This window comes from Lolium perenne, chromosome 4 (assembly GCF_019359855.2).
Source record: "Lolium perenne isolate Kyuss_39 chromosome 4, Kyuss_2.0, whole genome shotgun sequence".
Lineage (NCBI taxonomy): Eukaryota > Viridiplantae > Streptophyta > Magnoliopsida > Poales > Poaceae > Lolium > Lolium perenne.
The window spans coordinates 302355376-302374128 of NC_067247.2; the positions used below are offsets into that span (position 1 = coordinate 302355376).

General features: G+C 42.6%; 1 protein-coding gene across 1 annotated transcript; it reads left to right on the plus strand.

The window, feature by feature from the left end:
- The first annotated feature begins 16575 nt into the window (after positions 1-16575).
- On the plus strand, positions 16576-17433 carry LOC127295959 (ATP synthase subunit b', chloroplastic). The gene has a single exon (XM_051325991.2). It carries the CDS (start codon positions 16646-16648, stop codon positions 17270-17272), a length of 627 nt encoding a protein of 208 aa, XP_051181951.1. The 5' UTR covers positions 16576-16645; the 3' UTR covers positions 17273-17433.
- The last annotated feature ends 1320 nt before the right edge of the window (positions 17434-18753 follow it).

Sequence of the window (18753 nt, forward strand, 5' to 3'; positions counted from 1 at the left end):
TAGTTGCTAGTTTTACTTTACTTGCTATCTTGTTTGCACTCTATATCAAAAACAAACAAAAAATTAGTTACTTGCATTTACTTTATTTACCTTTAGTTTATTTCATCATGTTTCCTCCTAAGTTCACCTTAAAAGACATACCGGTAGGACGTGGGTCTATAATTGGGAGAAATAATATAGAAGAATTTTTCAATCATGTTAGTACCGTTGAAGATTTTGAAGATAGACACTTGGTAGAACTTGCTCCTACTTATGAAATTGCTGCTGCTTCTTTAGTTCGTATGTTGGAAACTAAATTTGTTAATCTCAATCCTATAATTCAACACATGTTTCTTACACTCGGTAATATGGAAGAAGGGGAAAAGAAAGATTTTGTTTTAGAAACCCTTCTTAAAGAATTTGGTGGTGTAGCAAGAGAGGCTAGAAAGGTCTTTATTAAATATAAGATGCTTGGCTCTTATACCAATTTTGTTAGTATCCTTGAAAAGATGGACATGGAGAGAGTAAGGTACACTAATAATATTAATGATGGTGGGGAGATTAAGACAACAATACCTTGTAAGCTCCTAGGAATGAGTGACGCACTAGAAAATAATTATGGTTGGCTTGTACCTGAAAATTTGTTTGATGAGGATAGCAAACCTAAGACTAATGAAAAGGGAGCCTCTGAAACTCACATAGATAAGATAAAATGCATAGTTGAGAAAACTCCCAACACCAATGGTGATGCTTTACCTCTTGATAATACTTGATATACACTTTCTGCGCCTAGCTGAAAGGCGTTAAAGAAAAGCGCTTATGGGAGACAACCCATGTTTTTTTACTACAGTACTTTATTTTTATTTGTGTCTTGTAAGTTGTTTACTACTGTAGCAACCTCTCCTTATCTTAGTTTTGTGCATTGTTGTGCCAAGTAAAGTCGTTGATAGTAAGGTTCATACTAGATTTGGATTACTGCGCAAAAACAGATTTCTTTGCTGTCACGAATCTGGGCAAAATTCTCCGTAGGTAACTCAGAAAATTATGCCAATTTACGTGAGTGATCCTAAGATATGTACGCAACTTTCATTCAATTTGAGCATTTTCATTTGAGCAAGTCTGGTGCCTCAATAAAATTCGTCTTTACGAACTGTTCTGTTTTGACAGATTCTGCCTTTTATTTCGCATTGCCTGTTTTGCTATGCTTGATGGATTTTTCGATTCCATTAACTTTCAGTAGCTTTGTGCAATGTCCAGAAGTGTTAATAATGATTATATCACCTCTGAACATGTATATTTTAATTGTGCACTAACCCTCTAATGAGTTGTTTTGAGTTTGGTGTGGAGGAAGTTTTCAAGGATCAAGAGAGGGAGATGATACAACATGATCAAGGAGAGTGAAAGCTCTAAGCTTGGGGATGCCCCGGTGGTTCACCCCTGCATATATCAAGAAGACTCAAGCGTCTAAGCTTGGGGATGCCCAAGGCATCCCCTTCTTCATCGACAGCATTATCAGGTTCCTCCCCTGAAACTATATTTTTATTCCATCACATCTTATGTGCTTTGCTTGGAGCGTCGGTTTGTTTTTGTTTTTGTTTTGTTTGAATAAAATAGATCCTAGCATTCATTGTGTGGGAGAGAGACACGCTCCGCTGTTGCATATGGACAAGTATGTCCGTAGGCTTTACTCATATTATTCATGGCGAAGTTTCTTCTTCGTTAAATTGTTATATGGTTGGAATTGGAAAATGATACATGTAGTAATTGCTATAATGTCTTGGATAATGTGATACTTGGCAATTGTTGTGCTCATGTTTAAGCTCTTGCATCATATACTTTGCACCCATTAATGAAGAAATACATAGAGCATGCTAAAATTTGGTTTGCATAATTGGTCTCTCTAAGGTCTAGATAATTTCTAGTATTGAATTTGAACAACAAGGAAGACGGTGTAGAGTCTTATAATGTTTACAATATGTCTTTTATGTGAGTTTTGCTGCACCGGTTCATCCTTGTGTTTGTTTCAAATAGCCTTGCTAGCCTAAACCTTGTATCGAGAGGGAATACTTCTCATGCATCCAAAATCCTTGAGCCAACCACTATGCCATTTGTGTCCACCATACCTACCTACTACATGGTATTTCTCCGCCATTCCAAAGTAAATTGCTTGAGTGCTACCTTTAAATTTCTATTCTCTACCTTTACAATATATAGCTCATGGGACAAATAGCCTAAAAACTATTGTGGTATTGAATATGTACTTATGCACTTTATCTCTTATTAAGTTGCTTGTTGTGCGATAACCATGTTCCTGGGGACGCCATCAACTACCCTTTGTTGAATATCATGTGAGTTGCTATGCATGTTTGTCTTGTCTGAAGTAAGGGTGATTTACCACCAAAATGGTTAGAGCATTGCATAATGTTAGAGAAGAACATTGGGCCGCTAACTAAAGCCATGATCCATGGTGGAAGTTTCAGTTTTGGACAAATATCCTCAATCTCATATGAGAAAATTAATTGTTGCTACATGCTTATGCATAAAAGAGGAGTCCATTATCTGTTGTCTATGTTGTCCCGGTATGGATGTCTAAGTTGAGAATAATCAATAGCGAGAAATCCGATGCGAGCTTTCTCCTTAGACCTTTGTACAGGCGGCATAGAGGTACCCCTTTGTGACACTTGGTTAAAACATGTGCATTGCGATGATAATCCAGGTAATCCGAGCTAATTAGGACAAGGTGCGGGCACTATTAGTATACTATGCATGAGGCTTGCAACTTGTAAGATATAATTTACATAACACATATGCTTTATTACTACCGTTGACAAAATTGTTTCTTGTTTTCAAAATCAATGCTCTAGCACAAATATAGCAATCGATGCTTTCCTCTTTGAAGGACCTTTCTTTTACTTTTATTGTTGAGTCAGTTCACCTATCTCTCTCCACCTCAAGAAGCAAACACTTGTGTGAACTGTGCATTAATTCCTACATACTTGCATATTGCACTTGTTATATTACTCTATATTGACAACTATCTATGAGATATACATGTTACAAGTTGAAAGCAACCGCTGAAACTTCATCTTCCTTTGTGTTGTTTCAATGCCTCTACTATGAATTATTGCTTTATGAGTTAACTCTTATGCAAGACTTATTGATGCTTGTCTTGAAGTACTATTCATGAAAAGTCTTTGCTATATGATTCGTTTGTTTACTCATGTCATTTACATTGTTTTGATCGTTGCATTCATTACATATGCTTACAATAGTATGATCAAGGTTATGATGGCATGTCACTCCAGAAATTATCTTTGTTATCGTTTGCCTGCTCGAGACGAGCAGAAACTAAGCTTGGGGATGCTGATACGTCTCCGACGTATCGATAATTTCTTATGTTCCATGCCACATTATTGATGATATCTACATGTTTTATGCATACTTTATGTCATATTTATGCATTTTCCGGCACTAACCTATTAACGAGATGCCGAAGAGCCAGTTAATGTTTTCTGCTGTTTTTGGTTTCAGAAATCCTAGTAAGGAAATATTTTCGGAATTGGACGAAATCAACGCCCAGGGGCCTATTTTCACACGAAGCTTCCAGAAGACCGGAGAGCTGACGAAGTGGGGCCACGAGGTGGCCAAACACTAGGCCGGCGCGGCCCAGCCCTTGGCCGCGCCGACCTACTGTGTGGGGCCCTCGTGTGGCCCCCTGACCTGCCCTTCCGCCTACAAATAGCCTTCGTCGCGAAACCCCCAGTACCGAGAGCCACGATACAGAAAACCTTCCAGAGACGCCGCCGCCAATCCCATCTCGGGGGATTCAGGAGATCGCCTCCGGCACCCTGCCGGAGAGGGGAATCATCTCCCGGAGGACTCTACACCGCCATGGTCGCCTCCGGAGTGATGAGTGAGTAGTCTACCCCTGGACTATGGGTCCATAGCAGTAGCTAGATGGTTGTCTTCTCCTTATGTGCTTCATTGTCGGATCTTGTGAGCTGCCGAACATGATCAAGATCATCTATCTGTAATGCTATATGTTGTGTTTGTTGGGATCCGATGAATAGAGAATACTATGTTATGTTGATTATCAATTTATATCTATGTGTTGTTTATGATCTTGCATGCTCTCCGTTATTAGTAGAGGCTCTGGCCAAGTTTTTACTCTTAACTCCAAGAGGGGGTATTTATGCTCGATAGTGGGTTCATGTCTCCGTGAATCTGGGGGAGTGACAGAAACCTCTAAGGTTATGGATGTACTGTTGCCACTAGGGATAAAACATCGATGCTATGTCCGAGGATGTAGTTATTGATTACATTACGCACCATACTTAATGCAATTGTCTGTTGTTTTCAACTTAATACTGGAAGGGGTTCGGATGATAACCTGAAGGTGGACTTTTTAGGCATAGATGCATGCTGGATAGCGGTCTATGTACTTTGTCGTAATGCCCAATTAAATCTCACAATACTCATCATATCATGTATGTGCATGGTCATGCCCTCTCTATTTGTCAATTGCCCAACTGTAATTTGTTCACCCAACATGCTATTTATCTTATGGGAGAGACACCACTAGTGAACTGTGGACCCCGGTCCATTCTTTATATCTGAAATACAATCTACTGCAATACTTGTTCTACTGTTCTCTGCAAACAATCATCATCCACACTATACATCTAATCCTTTGTTACAGCAAGCCGGTGAGATTGACAACCTCACTGTTTCGTTGGGGCAAAGTACTTTGGTTGTGTTGTGCAGGTTCCACGTTGGCGCCGGAATCCCTGGTGTTGCGCCGCACTACATCTCGCCGCCATCAACCTTCAACGTGCTTCTTGGCTCCTACTGGTTCGATAAACCTTGGTTACTTACTGAGGGAAAACTTGCCGCTGTACGCATCACACCTTCCTCTTGGGGTTCCCAACGGACGCGTGCTGTACGCGTATCAACCGGCCTCCTCGACGGTTGACTCAGCCCAACTTTTCCCCAACGGTTATATTTGCTCTTGGGCTATAAATAGTCCTTTTTCCACCTTGGGCTGGAAAAGTTCTTCCACTCTCTCTCCTCCATTGTTGACTTTGAAGAACTTGCCCTCTCTCTTGATTCCCCCCATTATTCTTGCTCATTCTTGAGGGATCTAAGACACGAGATCTAGATCTACAATCCCCACCAATCCATTTCTCCTCTAAGTGAGGGGAACCCTTTGGATCTAGATCTTGGAGTCATTTATTGATTTCCTCTTTGTTCTTCCTCTCCAATCTCATCCTAGCATTTGTTGCTTTGGTGGGATTGTAGTGTGAAGGATTTGAACACCTCTAGTGTTCTTGCTTTGCATCATTGCATAGTGTTGAGCTCTCCACCATGATTAGTTCGAGTGAGAGACCGTGAGCTTGTTACTCTTGGAGGGAGACCTCCTAGTTGTCTTGGCGGTTGGTGCTCCGGTGATCTCTTCAAGGAAGATTGTGAAGAGGCCCGGGCTTCTCCTTCGTGGAGCTTGTGAAGTGGTTGTGGAGCTTGCCATCTCCGGAGTGGAGGAAAAGCTAACCATACGGAAAGGGCCATTATCCTTCGTGGGTTTGGCTCGGAGAATAGGGTGAACCTTCGTGGCGTCGGGAAATCCTTCGTGGGACCTCTACTCCTCCAAACGTGACGTACCTTCTTGCAAAGGAAGGGAACACGGGAATACATCATCGTCTCCGCGTGCCTCGGTTATTTCTATACCCGAGCTTTCTTTCCTTGTGATAGACATCGTGCTTGAAGTACATATATCTTGCTATCACATGTGCTACATATATCTTGTGCCTATCTTGCTTAGCTCTAGTTTTTGTTGTTGCACTTAGTTGAGCCTAGCATATTTAGGGGTTGTGCTTGTAAACTAAACGTTAGTTTAATTCCGCATTCTTACAAGCCAAATCCGTAAGAGTTTTTAAACGCCTATTCACCCCCCCTCTAGGCAACATCTCGTCCTTTCAATTGGTATCAAAGCAAGGTCTCTCCTTGTTTAAGGCTTCACCGCCTTGAGAGTAAAGATGTCGGCTAGTAATATAGTGCATAATGACACAATTATCTTTGATGGCACAAATTATCTTTTGTGGCGAAATCGCTTGCTTTGTAATCTTCGGACCTTGTGTCCAAATATAGAGCGATTTGTAGATGTAGGTTTTTCTCCTCTGATGGATCCTCAAAATCTATCTTTAGAGGATGAGAAAAACTTACATCTTGAAGCTCAAGTATCTAATGAGCTTTTATTCTCCTTGAGACCATATTTTCGTAGGTTCTTGATATATATAAAGCGAAAGTCATCTCATGAGATGTGGATCAAGCTTAAAGAAACGTTTGGTGGATCCATTTCTCATTTGGTCGGTGGTGTATCCGAGGAGCTCTCTTCCCCTTCACATCATGAAGAGCTCCAAGTTGCTTCCACCTCCGGCCGTGATGATTTATCATCTTCTTCCACTTCACCAACATGTTGCAAGACACAAGGTAATGACATGGTGAGTGGTCATGGAAATTGCAATGTTGGTATTGTGCTCACTATTTGTGATCCTTCATCTCTATCCCATTGCAATGTTTCATCTTTGGACCTAGACACATCTAGCACCAAAAATGTCTTACATTCTAGTGTTGATAGTCCTTGAATATCATGTATAAACTCCCTACATAAATCCCATGATGATATGCTTGCCTTGTCTTGTTTCCATAATCAAAATGCTTCTATTTCCTCTAGTTGTTTGTTGACTAACAATGTAGAGGAAACCGAACACTCTATGGATCAAGACACAATTTCAAATAGGGATTCAAGAATATCCTCATCTTCATCCTTCGGTATGCACATGTGCCTTATGGCAAATGGATCAAAGGTATCTCCTACTTTGACTCCTAACACATCCTCTAATGAGGAGAGTGATGATGATGATGATAATGATGAAGAATATAATACTTTGGTGCATGAGATGGGGCTTTTATATGCTTCTCTTCGTGGTAATAAAGAAGCTCGTGCTAGTCTCGAACACTCTATGGAAACCATGCATAAATACAAGGGAACCATAGTAGAGTTGGAGTCCCATGTTGAAAATGAGAGAGTGGGATCCAATCTCCTCAAGCATGAGCTGAACAATGAGAAGCATACTAATTTCCTTCTCACACAAAAAAATGAATCATTTGAGCTTGAAAAGAAAAAATCTATTGATGATGCTTGTGCTACTAACTCTACTTCCTGTGAAGCATCTATCATAAAGGAGAATGTTGAGCTAAGGGCTCAACTTGAGTTGCTAACTATAAATTATAGGGAATTAGAAGAAAGTCATGAAAAGCTCTCGGGCTCTCATAATGATCTTCTAATCTCCTATGATGGGCTAAAGTTAGCTCATGAGGCAAGTATCACTAAGGTAACATCTTGTGAGCCTCATGTGGACATTAATGTTGAGCTCTCCACCACGATTAGTTCGAGTGAGAGACCGTGAGCTTGTTACTCTTGGAGGGAGACCTCCTAGTTGGCTTGGCGGTTGGTGCTCCGGTGATGTCTTCAAAGAAGATTGTGAAGAGGCCCGGGCTTCTCCTTCGTGGAGCTTGTGAAATGGTTGTGGAGTTTGCCATCTCCGGAGTGGAGGAAAAGCTAACCATAAGGAAAGGGCCATTATCCTTCGTGGGTTTGGCTCGGAGAATAGGGTGAGCCTTCATGGCGTTGGGGAATCCTTATTGGGACCTCCACTCCTCCAAACGTGACGTACCTTCTTGCAAAGGAAGGGAACACGGGAATACATCCTTGTCTCCGCGTGCCTCGATTATTTCTATACCCGAGCTTTCTTTCCTTGTGATAGCCATCGTGCTTGAAGTACATATATCTTGCTATCACTTGTGCTACATATATCTTGTGCCTATCTTTCTTAGCTCTAGTTGTTGTTGTTGCAATCAGTTTAGCCTAGCTTATTTAGGGGTTGTGCTTGTAAACTAAACGTTACTTTAATTCCGCATTCTTACAAGCCAAATCCGTAAGAGTTTTTAAATGCCTATTCACCCCCCTCTAGGCGACATCTCGTCCTTTGACAAGAAAGCCAACTAATCCTGACGATTTTGAAATCTATGTCAGTGAAGAAGTTCAAATGGAGGGTGATCCCACCACATTTGAAGGAGCCTCAAGAAGTGTTCATTCATCGAAGTTTCTTGAAGCCATGGTTGATGAAATGAGATCAATGAGTAGCAACAAATTAAGTTTGGGATTTAGAATAAATTATTAAAGGAGCCAAAACAGTAGGTTGTAAATGGGTCTACAAAACAAAGTGTGACTCTAGAGGGAATGCTGAAAGATATAAAGCACGACTTGTTGCAAAGAGTTTCACTCAAAGATAAGGAATAAACTATAATGGGACCTTTGCTCTGGTCTCATGTAAGGATTCTTTTAGAATTATAACAACTTTAGTGGCACACTATGATTTAGAGTTGCATCAGATGGATGTAAAGACGGCCTTCCTAAATGGAGACTTGGAGAAAAATGTTTACATGGCACAACACAAGGGTTTTGTCGTGGAGGGAAAAGAACACATGGGATGCCGTCTGAAGAAATCCATTTATGGATTAAACCAAGCCTCCAGGCAATGGTACTTGAAGTTCCATGAGACAATTAAAAAATTTGGGTTTAATGAGAATAGAGAGGACAATTGCGTATATGCAAAGTTTAAGAACGAGAAATCCATTTTCCTTATCCTATATGTGGATGACATTCTTCTCACTAGTAGTGATGTTAGTCTACTATTGGAGACGAAGAAGTTCTTATCCTCGAACTTTGATATGAAAGATCTTGGTGAAGCTTCATTCGTTCTAGGAATTGAAATTCATCGAGATAGACAAAGAGCGGTTTTAGGACTATTGCAAAAGGCATGCTTAGAGAAAGTTCTAAAGAAGTATGGTATGCATGCGAGTAATTCCACGCCTGCTCCTATAATCAAGGGCGAAAGTTTAGGAATTTTCAATGTACCAGGAACCAATATGAGATCGATCAAATGAAAGCGGTTCCATATGCTTCAGCTGTCGGAAGCCTAATGTATGCTCAAGTATGTACGCGCCCTAACTTGGCGAAGAAGGCATTGCATTATGCGCGATGCACAAAAGGCCTCATGCTAACATACATAAGAACTGATTCCCTTGAGATAGAAGGGTATTCAGATGCAGACTATGCGGGAGATGCAGATGAAAGAAAATCCACATGAGGTTATGTATTCACTCTCGCATGTGGAGCTATATCGTGGAAAACCTTCAAGCAAACTATCACATCACTGTCCACGATGGTGTGGTGACCCGGCATACCACTGCATGGTGTAGTATGCAAGTCTGATATAACACTAATGAAACACCGTTCCACTAGTATTATATCGCTCAGAGTGGTACAACAGAAACATATGCGGGTCCAAGGCATGTCTATAGAATTACAACATTGACTCTCTTACATAAGATCATCACAGCCTCCTACTTTACAATGAGGTAAAACTGCAAATAAACTCCAAAAGAACGACTCGTAGTCTAGTCTTATCACGAACTCTATTTGTAGAGTATTTAACTAACTCTAGAGGCTATGAATAGATTCTAGCTAAATAGGAGCTAGGTTTAGGAATCTAGTTCCCTTCTATGGTCAAACTAGGTTTTCTCCTTGTAGGATGTGGTATCTGACTCCTCTGACAGGGTCTTGTCTCTTGAAGTAGTTGTTGACTCCTCGGCCTTCGAGTTGCACTGTAGAGGCTCCTTCGATGCCTTCATATCTAAGCATGGGATTTAAGAGTGGGATGAGTACGAGCGTACTCAACAAGTTCATTATAGGAAAGAGGTGTTTAATGCACTAACTACAGCATTATACCAGAAAGTCTAATACCAATGCAGGTTTTCTTAACCATTTCTTCAAAAGGTTGCTTTTATTCAGAAGAACTATGTCCGTCAGCCTTCACCGGTTTACTAGAACTTCATGGAGTTCCTTTCCGGCAGCGTTCGCAGTTCCATATCCCGGAACAGGGAGTGACAGGTCACGATTCATTACACTCTGCAGAGGTGTGTTGCTTTACCCATAAGAGATCTTAACCTTGGTGCCAATCGGGCATATTCCCCGTCCACACTTCCTTTGGTGTGAGGCCCGGTATAAGGTCATAGCCAATCATATTCCTCCGCTACCTCGTACACCCACCCTTTGCTGCAAACTCCGACCCTGGGTCCTCGCCGGTGCTCTTATACCAATTAAGGACGGCCCCCGACCACGACAACAGTTCAGGACTCTACCATGAACTCCTTCGCCGGAAGATGCAACCCATCATAGACCGCAATAACCGTGGGGACTTCAACGGGACCCCCACCCTACCGCTTGTCCTCTCTTGGATCAAGGGTCTACGGTAAAGCGCATCCGTTGATGTACAAGAGGTGGAAATACAATTGACTATTCCGTCCCACTCCAGATCTTATGGTTAACACGGGTATTACGGCACAAGAATCACTAGACGACATTTGTTGTTTAATCCTAGATGGATATAAACCCTTGCAATGGAACCTCCACCATATCAACACAATCCATGGTTCCATTGCCCACCACATAGTCATATTCATAGTTATGAAAATAGTGGTTTTGCTTTTTATGCAATAGTGATAAACATAGTACTTTGCAAGTAATTTGGTAAAAATACTCAAATGACATGAGCAAGCGATGAACTTGCCTTTCTTGACTGCAAGATTATGCAGGCAAGGTCTTCGATACGCAATAACTCCAAATTCTGAAATAGCATCATCGTCCGGTAAGGACGATGTTTAAAAGGTTGACAAGGATGCAATAATGCATAAGTATGAGATGCAATCGCTCTAAGCGTGATCTAACCTCGATGATTTAGGTTTAGTGAATGGTAATGATTAGTTCAGGGTGTGCTGTACTTTTAGAGTGATTCACAATCAAGGTTCTTATTAGGGTTTAGGTCTAGGGGTAATTAGGGTTCACATATAAATTAAAGGAACTAGGGTTCCTAAATGAATTTAGGGTTTTAGGGTTCCACATAAAATGACAAGGTTGTGATTTCATCCAATAGGGAATTAGGATTTTCATATGATTTAACATAACCATAAGGAGACAATTGTTGTATTCTAATACAAAATAATATCTAATATTTTCTTGATATGAAAAATAGAAATAAGATTTTTTCTTTTAGTATTTAGGTCTTAGTAGTTTAAGATTTAAAATTCTAAAATTTAGAAGACAATATGTATTATTTTCTTTTAGACTTTAAATGGTTTTTTTGTTATTTATTCTGTTTACGATTTTTCTTTCGTCAAAAATATTTCTATATGGATTTTTTGTTATATCTTTCTTTTGTTAATTATTAAAAATCAAATAACAAATTTTATTTAATAACTTATGATTAAGCAAAACAAAACCTTATATTTAATTGAGGTTAAAATACTCTTTCAAACATTTTAGCATTCATTTGTGTTATATTTAGGAAGGGTCTGGCTAGAGCTAGTTAGTTTAGCTGAAGCTAGGGATCAATAGAAGCACATACATACACGGTACACGTATACGGATGACACACGAATCCAATTGGGCTCAACCAAAGTGCACACGCACACAAATCACGCGCACACGCATTCCGTGTCGATCCCACCACGCACGCGGCACTTCTCCTCTCGATTCCCCTTTCTTTGCGATGTTGCCGAGGCTGCTCCGGCCAGTCGCCGGCCATGCCCGCCGTCGCCGGCCGCATCCGCCGTCGCCGACCGGCTTCCCAGCTCCGCCACGGTATCCTCCTTCGACTCCCCTCTTCGGAGTCTCCTCCTTGCTCACGCGCGCCCGCGGCTAACCCTAGCCCGCGGGTTGGCTTGTTCGCCGCCGGACACCGGCGCCGCTGCGCATTCGCCCGACACGGTCGACCTCCGCTCTCTCCTCACTTCCGTGACGCCGCCACTCGCACCCACGCCACATGTTGTGAAGTGTACAAGTAGATTGCCTAGCCCTTTCCATGAGTTCGGACTTTTGGTTCAAGTGGCTAGTGCATGAAGCTTAACATGGTATCAGAGCCCCATGTCTCGAGTTCAAATCCTGGCTTTCACATGGTTTTCGCAATTAAGCCTAAAAATTGTTGTTGCCCCCCTCCTCTTTAGCCACCGCTGTTTCGGTGTGCTCTTCTTCTTCTTCTTCTTCTTTCACATGTTGACTTTCTCTTCTCCCGTCACACGCGAGTGGGGGTGTTGTGAAGTGTACAAGTAGATTGCCTAGCCCTTTCCATCAGTTCGGACTTTTGGTTCAAGTGGCTAGTGCATGAAGCTTAATATGGTATCAGAGCCCCATGTCTCAAGTTCAAATCCTGGCTTTCACATGGTTTTCGCAATTAAGCCTAAAAATTGCTGTTGCCCCCCTCTATAGTCACCTCTGTTTCGGTGTGCTCTTCTTCTTTCACGTGTTGACTTTCTCTTCTCTCGTCACACGCGAGTGGGGGTGTTGTGAAGTGTACAAGTAGATTGCCTAGCCCTTTCCATGAGTTCGGACTTTTGGTTCAAGTGGCTAGTGCATGAAGCTTAACACCACCAACCTGAGAACCCTAGCTACTGCCGGCCGATTCGGCCATCGCCGGCCTCAGCGAGCGTTGCCGTTGGTCAAGGTGGCGCCGCCATGGGTCAGCGCCACCTGGTCCAGTACTCACGCGCCTGCGCTGGCTCCGGCCGATTCCGGCCTCTCCGCCGCCGCTGCTCTTCGGTGTGGCCTCGCCCTCATCTCCACTACTGGGGTTTGCTGCCGCAAAGCTGGTAGGATGGCAGTGTCCTGCTACCCTGACATCCTCCGATGCGCTGCTGTGCTGAATTACTGGCAGGGTGTGGTTGTGGTGGTGAGGATGGAATGGTGGTGCTGGTGGTGTTGCTGTGATGCCTTCCTCGACTCCGACCTTGACGCTGGCGGGACGGTGTGGTGATGGTAATGACTACTTCTTCCTCGATGCCGGTCGGATGGCGTCTGCGACCGCAACCCCAGTGTCGCTTACCGTTTCGCCTGCCTCCTCTACAGAGCACTGTGAGCTATACCCCTTTCTCCCTCTCTCTCTCTGTATTCTCTATGGCTATGAATTTGTTGGCTAAGAACTTGTGTGTGCTTGGCCTGATTATTGCATATGCTTGGGGAGTGCTATTCATGTGCTATATGACTTGTAAATTTATCTCTCAAGTACTGATTCTAGTGAGTTAGATTATATGCTTAAGATGTAACCTATAACTACTAGCTGCTGCATCAGAGTGATTAGCTAATATGTGCTTGGTAATGCTCCAGTTTGGATGAATTGGTTATTCTGGGAAAGGCTGCTGGTATGTTGTTACCCTTGCTGCCTCAATTTGGATGGATAACCATCCCTGGCCTGAGTTAATTGCTGAAATGATATATTTGATAAAACTGAATATGAATACTACTGCTGGCTAAGGCAATTCAGTGATACTCTTGTTTAATTCTTAGTGGCTTATATATACAAGGAACATGTATTATTAATTTCTCAAGCAGGCTTTTATTGTTGGCTTGATGTTGAGCTTATTTGCTTGTTTAATAGGGCTTGGTTGTGACTGTATGCTACTTGGTTGGTATGGAAAGAATTCCTAGACCCTAAGTAACTTCATATATCAAGTTGATTAATAACTGGCTACTCTACCAGTTGTTATATATTGATGATGCCCCTGTTTGGAGGATTCCTTCATCCAGGCATATATTTACTATAAGATGTATATTTGATAAGAACAAATACTTGTGCTTGCTTTGTTTCCTAGCCAGTGATGCATAAGTTGAGGCACAGATTGAAATAAGAACAGATACTATGGTGCCTAAAATTCTCTATGATGAATCATGCGTAGCACCTATGTGCAAATCTGAGGGGATTCACTTCTCATGACTTAAACTGATGATATATTGTTTGATCTTAGCCTATTTTATTGCTTGCAAATACTGCCAATGTGCTATCTTTTAAGATTTAATATTCTCTGTGGTGCCTCTTAAGAGTGTGCACAGAGATATTTATTACTTAGCAAGATTAGTGTTGTTGGTAGTTATGTAGGGTGATTTATTAGACTTGGATCATAACTATGATCAGATGATGTTGAAAATCATCACAAACAACTCATGTTTGATAAACTATTTGATCTGGATGATATGATGCCTTTTTGGGAATAAATCCAAGTACTAGGCTCAATGAGTTTGGTATACCTATTTCACTCTGCTAGGCATAACTTTGTTGGCTGATGGTGATCTTGTCATGCTTCTGGATTGTTGAATCATAACCCCCTCGACTTGAGCCTGCTCCTCCTGATCTTGATACTTGCTCTGATTTGGATTGGTGATACTACTATTTTCCTGATTCATTTCATGATGGTTGCTGGAGGTTTGGATGGAGAAAAGTTGATGTTCTTGGGCTACCCTTATCCTGTTGATGGACATGATCAGAGTGTGGTTCATAGGCATCTATAAGTAACATGCCTTTATACCCGGCCCCCTTGCCGTCTTTGGTCGACAACAAGACATGCATGCAATGTGTAAGCTGTGTGCTTGCATGGCTGCTGGATATGACTGTGTGCATCTCCCCTTATGGATCAGCTCGGCAGATGAAAATATCTGCCTTCTCCATCTCTCTTTATTTTTGACATAACCACTTGGCTTTACTTTTTTTTTCTTTGTTTGTTTTGCAGGTGCACACTTGAACAAGAGATGATGATCTTCAAGTTTGGTTTAGAATTTGATTTTCTTTTCTTATACTTGTAATTGTAACTATATTCTTATTTTTTATTATTTTTGTAAAGACTTTGTATTATTGTGTTGATATTAATAAAGAAATGTTTTCCTTTATTGTATAATGTCTTATTATGTGAATTGTAAATGATTGGTTGTTTATTATTGTAATAAAGTCCAAATGATTTTTCTCTTATGGATTCTCAGATATGTTGGTCACTCATATAGTGTTATGTATATATTTGTTTGGAATTCAAATTTCAATTCAATTTCTCATTTGAATTCATATTATCCATTTTTTATTTGAATTCAAATTGGTTCTACTCAAAACACATGAGTTCACAAAGGTCATGTCGAGATTTTTCGCACCCACATCGATGACTAAGTCAATTCTATCGATGTAAGAGAAACCTCGGTCCCTTTGACAATTTTATATAAAAGCGCGAAAATTCCCCGGAAATTCTCTATGCATGAATGCAATGCACAAATCTGTTTCCTCTATTTTTGTAACCCAAATCCTGGGATATTACAGATGGTTGCTGAGTATGTAGCATGTTATGAGGCCACGGGATGGGCAAACTGGTTAAAGAAATTTATACCCGGGTTGAGAGTGGTAGACAGCATTCAAAGACCACTTAGAATGTACTGCGATAATGAGTCAACAATATTTTATGCTCACAATAATAAGTCAAGTGATGCTGTCAAACACATTGACACCAAGTATTATGTTGTGAAAGAAAGAATCCAGGATCATACCATAAGTCTAGAGCATATAAGCACAAAGAAAATGCTCGCGGATCAGCTTACAAAAGGCTTACCATCCAGTGTGTTCCGTGAACACGTTGCCGGCATGGGTTTACGGAAAAACCTATGATACATGGATATTAAAGGCCTAGAGGAAGAATATGTTTTAAAATAGAAAGGTGTGTGGTAGCTGTTGAATCTAATGGTGCGTAACTGGCCATCATGACGAGACATGCTCTATATGCTAATATGTGATGAAATGGGTACCAAGAAAAAATTAGTCTAAGATTAAAGTAAGATGAGATCAAGAGGGGGAATGTTAGGTTGATCTCCACGGCCTCGACCCAACGGTCGAGCATGACCCTGTCTCGCGCCCTGATCGGGGGCGCCCAACCACGTATGGTTGGTGGGCCCTATCGCCAGCGCCACGTATAAAAGAGGTGGGGGCCGGGGCACGGATGCTAAGGTTCGTCCGCTGCAGTCCTCCCCACCGACACACAAACCCTAAGCCACTCGATCTGGTGAGGCGCTATAGCGGCGGGAAGCCCCACCGACATCACCGCCACTCCTCTGTCGCCGCCATGACAAGCTCCTCGTCGACGAAGCCCGGCGGTATGCAACCCTGCTGTTTCCTCTAGTTTTCGTGCCGGTTAGACATGTACTCACTATATCCAACCATTAGAGATCCTAGTAGAACAAACACAAGACACACCATGGCAAGATTCTTCGATGCCACCTCTAGGTCGTCAACACAAGTTTTCCATATCAAAAACGATTTAAACGGGGTACTCATGATTAGGCACATAAGGTCGTTAGGCAAAATCCAAGCCAACCTATGTATAGTTGTATATATGTTCAACTCACTCTTCTCCATCATGTGCTAAAAAAAACTCTTCTCCATCATGTCCTGCAATCTCCATTTTGCAACATTTTACTTTCCAGGACTATGTAATCAACTTTGAATTATGTAAATGAGCTGAATGAAATTTGGCGTCTCAGCCGCTTCTCTATGTTCAAATAAAAAGGAAGCAAAACAGGTTAATACTATCGGCAAGCGTTAGTGGCAGCAAGCGCGAGCGGCATCGTGTGGCCTCCGTGGCTTGTGCAACCACAAGCCAAGCCGTTCGGATAGATAGCCGCCCGCCTCCACTCTCCCCACCACACGGCCACAACTCCACTCTCCTCCTCCCTCTCTCTCACCCACCCATGGCGACGGCTATGATGGCTGCAGCCACCACCTCCTGCTCCCCGCGCCGGGCGCTTCTCAAGCCCGTGGCCTCCTCCAGCTCCGCGCCGCCGCCGAGGCCGCGGTCCCTCCTCAAGCAGCTCCCGGGCCTCGTCGCGACCGCGGCGGCGGCCGCCGCGGCCTCGCCGCTCCCGGCGCTGGCTGCCCAGATAGAGAAGGCGAAGCTGTTCGACTTCGACCTGACGCTCCCGGCCATCACGATCGAGTTCCTGCTGCTGATGGTGGCGCTGGACAAGCTCTACTTCTCGCCGCTGGGCAACTTCATGGACGAGCGGGACGCCAAGATCCGGGCCGAGCTGGGCGGCGTCAAGGACGCCTCCGAGGAGGTGCGGCAGCTGGAGGAGCAGGCCCAGGCCATCCTCAAGGCCGCCCGCGCGGAGATCGCCGCCGCGCTCAACAAGATGAAGAAGGAGACCACCAAGGAGCTGGAGGCGAAGCTGGACGAGGGCCGCCAGCGCGTGGAGGCCGAGCTCGTGGAGGCGCTCTCCACCCTCGAGGCGCAGAAGGAGGAGGCCGTCAAGGCGCTCGACGCCCAGATCGCGTCCCTCAGCGAAGAGATCGTCAAGAAGGTGCTCCCATCCGCGTGAAAACACAACAGATCACAGCAGCACGCACCTGCCGGCGCGATCCTTCAGTAAACATTTCTATCTAGTTCTTCGTGTGTAACGTATACGCGGCTGGGTTAGTGGCCCGGCTCCCCTTAAGAATGTAATTTTGTGATCAAGTATAAATGAATGATCCTTTTGTATACTACTGTCTTTTGATTTTTGATTTGATCCCCAAAGTTTTCTTTGGGGAAGAGTTGAGTGAACTGTTCATGGACTGATAAGCCCCACTTTCTTTTTTGGCAGACTTGATTTATTGCAGACTATTTTTGGTGGCAGATGCAGCGAACTGTCAATCGACCGTGCTTGCTGGTGCTCTGAATTCTGAAATGAAACAGCCTTACATTAGAGGATACGATATATTAACTCTGCTCACTGATCCCTAAACAATCAAGTGAAACTTACTCTACTCGTACGGTTCCTCCCCGAATATTAACTCTGCTCGGCTCAGCACTGAATAAAAGATGCATTTAAACTTGTTTTCTCGACAAAAATTGCAGCCACACAAAGGAGCCAAGGATTTCCGGGTTTCCTTTACCACTTGTTTTTATTTACCCGTCGAAAAGTGGTCCAAAGCGCAACTACAAACTATTTCCCTATCCACATAATCATACTGTCTTACATGCAGGCAAAGCATAAAAAGTAGTCTCCGATTTTCTTTACTCCCTCCGGACCGGATTAATAGGCAATTACGCACTTCGAGAAACAAGTTAGACTATAATTTAGTAAAAAACAAATAAGATATACATCATAAAAATTATATTATTGGAAATATTTTTTGAATACGAATCTAATGGTATAATTTTTGTGGCATATATCTCATATTTCGTTGACCAAATTTGTAGTCAAACTTGTTTGTCGAAGTGCGTAATTGGCCATTAATCCGGTATGGAGGGAGTACTTCAATCTGCAATACGTATCAGTTTATTTTTTTAGCTAATTTAAATTAAAACCCCAACACTTAATATGGATCAAAATAAATAATAAAAAATGCTTTATTATTTTAAATAATTGAGCTTACACCTGATCTCTGCATAGATAGTGGTGAAAAATACACTGTGAAGTATCTTTTGATAATACGTTAGGAGTTTGTTTGAACAATTTTATAAGGTTTTAAAAGTTTATAAGGACTCTCACTGGTGGCATTGTTGTGAAACGGTGTACCTACCTCAGTAATAAAGAAAAAAGGCTGCCGACTATATGAGGAGTTTGCGCTGCAACACCAAGTGAACCATGCAAAGGGCGACAAGCGTCCCACACAAAGTCCACCGAGATCACAAACCCCAAGGTACATATATTAGTGATTTGGGGCGCGTTTGATTACCTGGGCTCGATTTGGGTATGCCTGGCGCAGGGAGATGGGAGTCCATGCGCGTTGCAAACGGACCACGGGCCATAAAAGCCGTGTCGTTTGGTTGCCCGCGAAGGCATTTTCTGCACCAGAGAGGGGAGGCTTCCCCCAT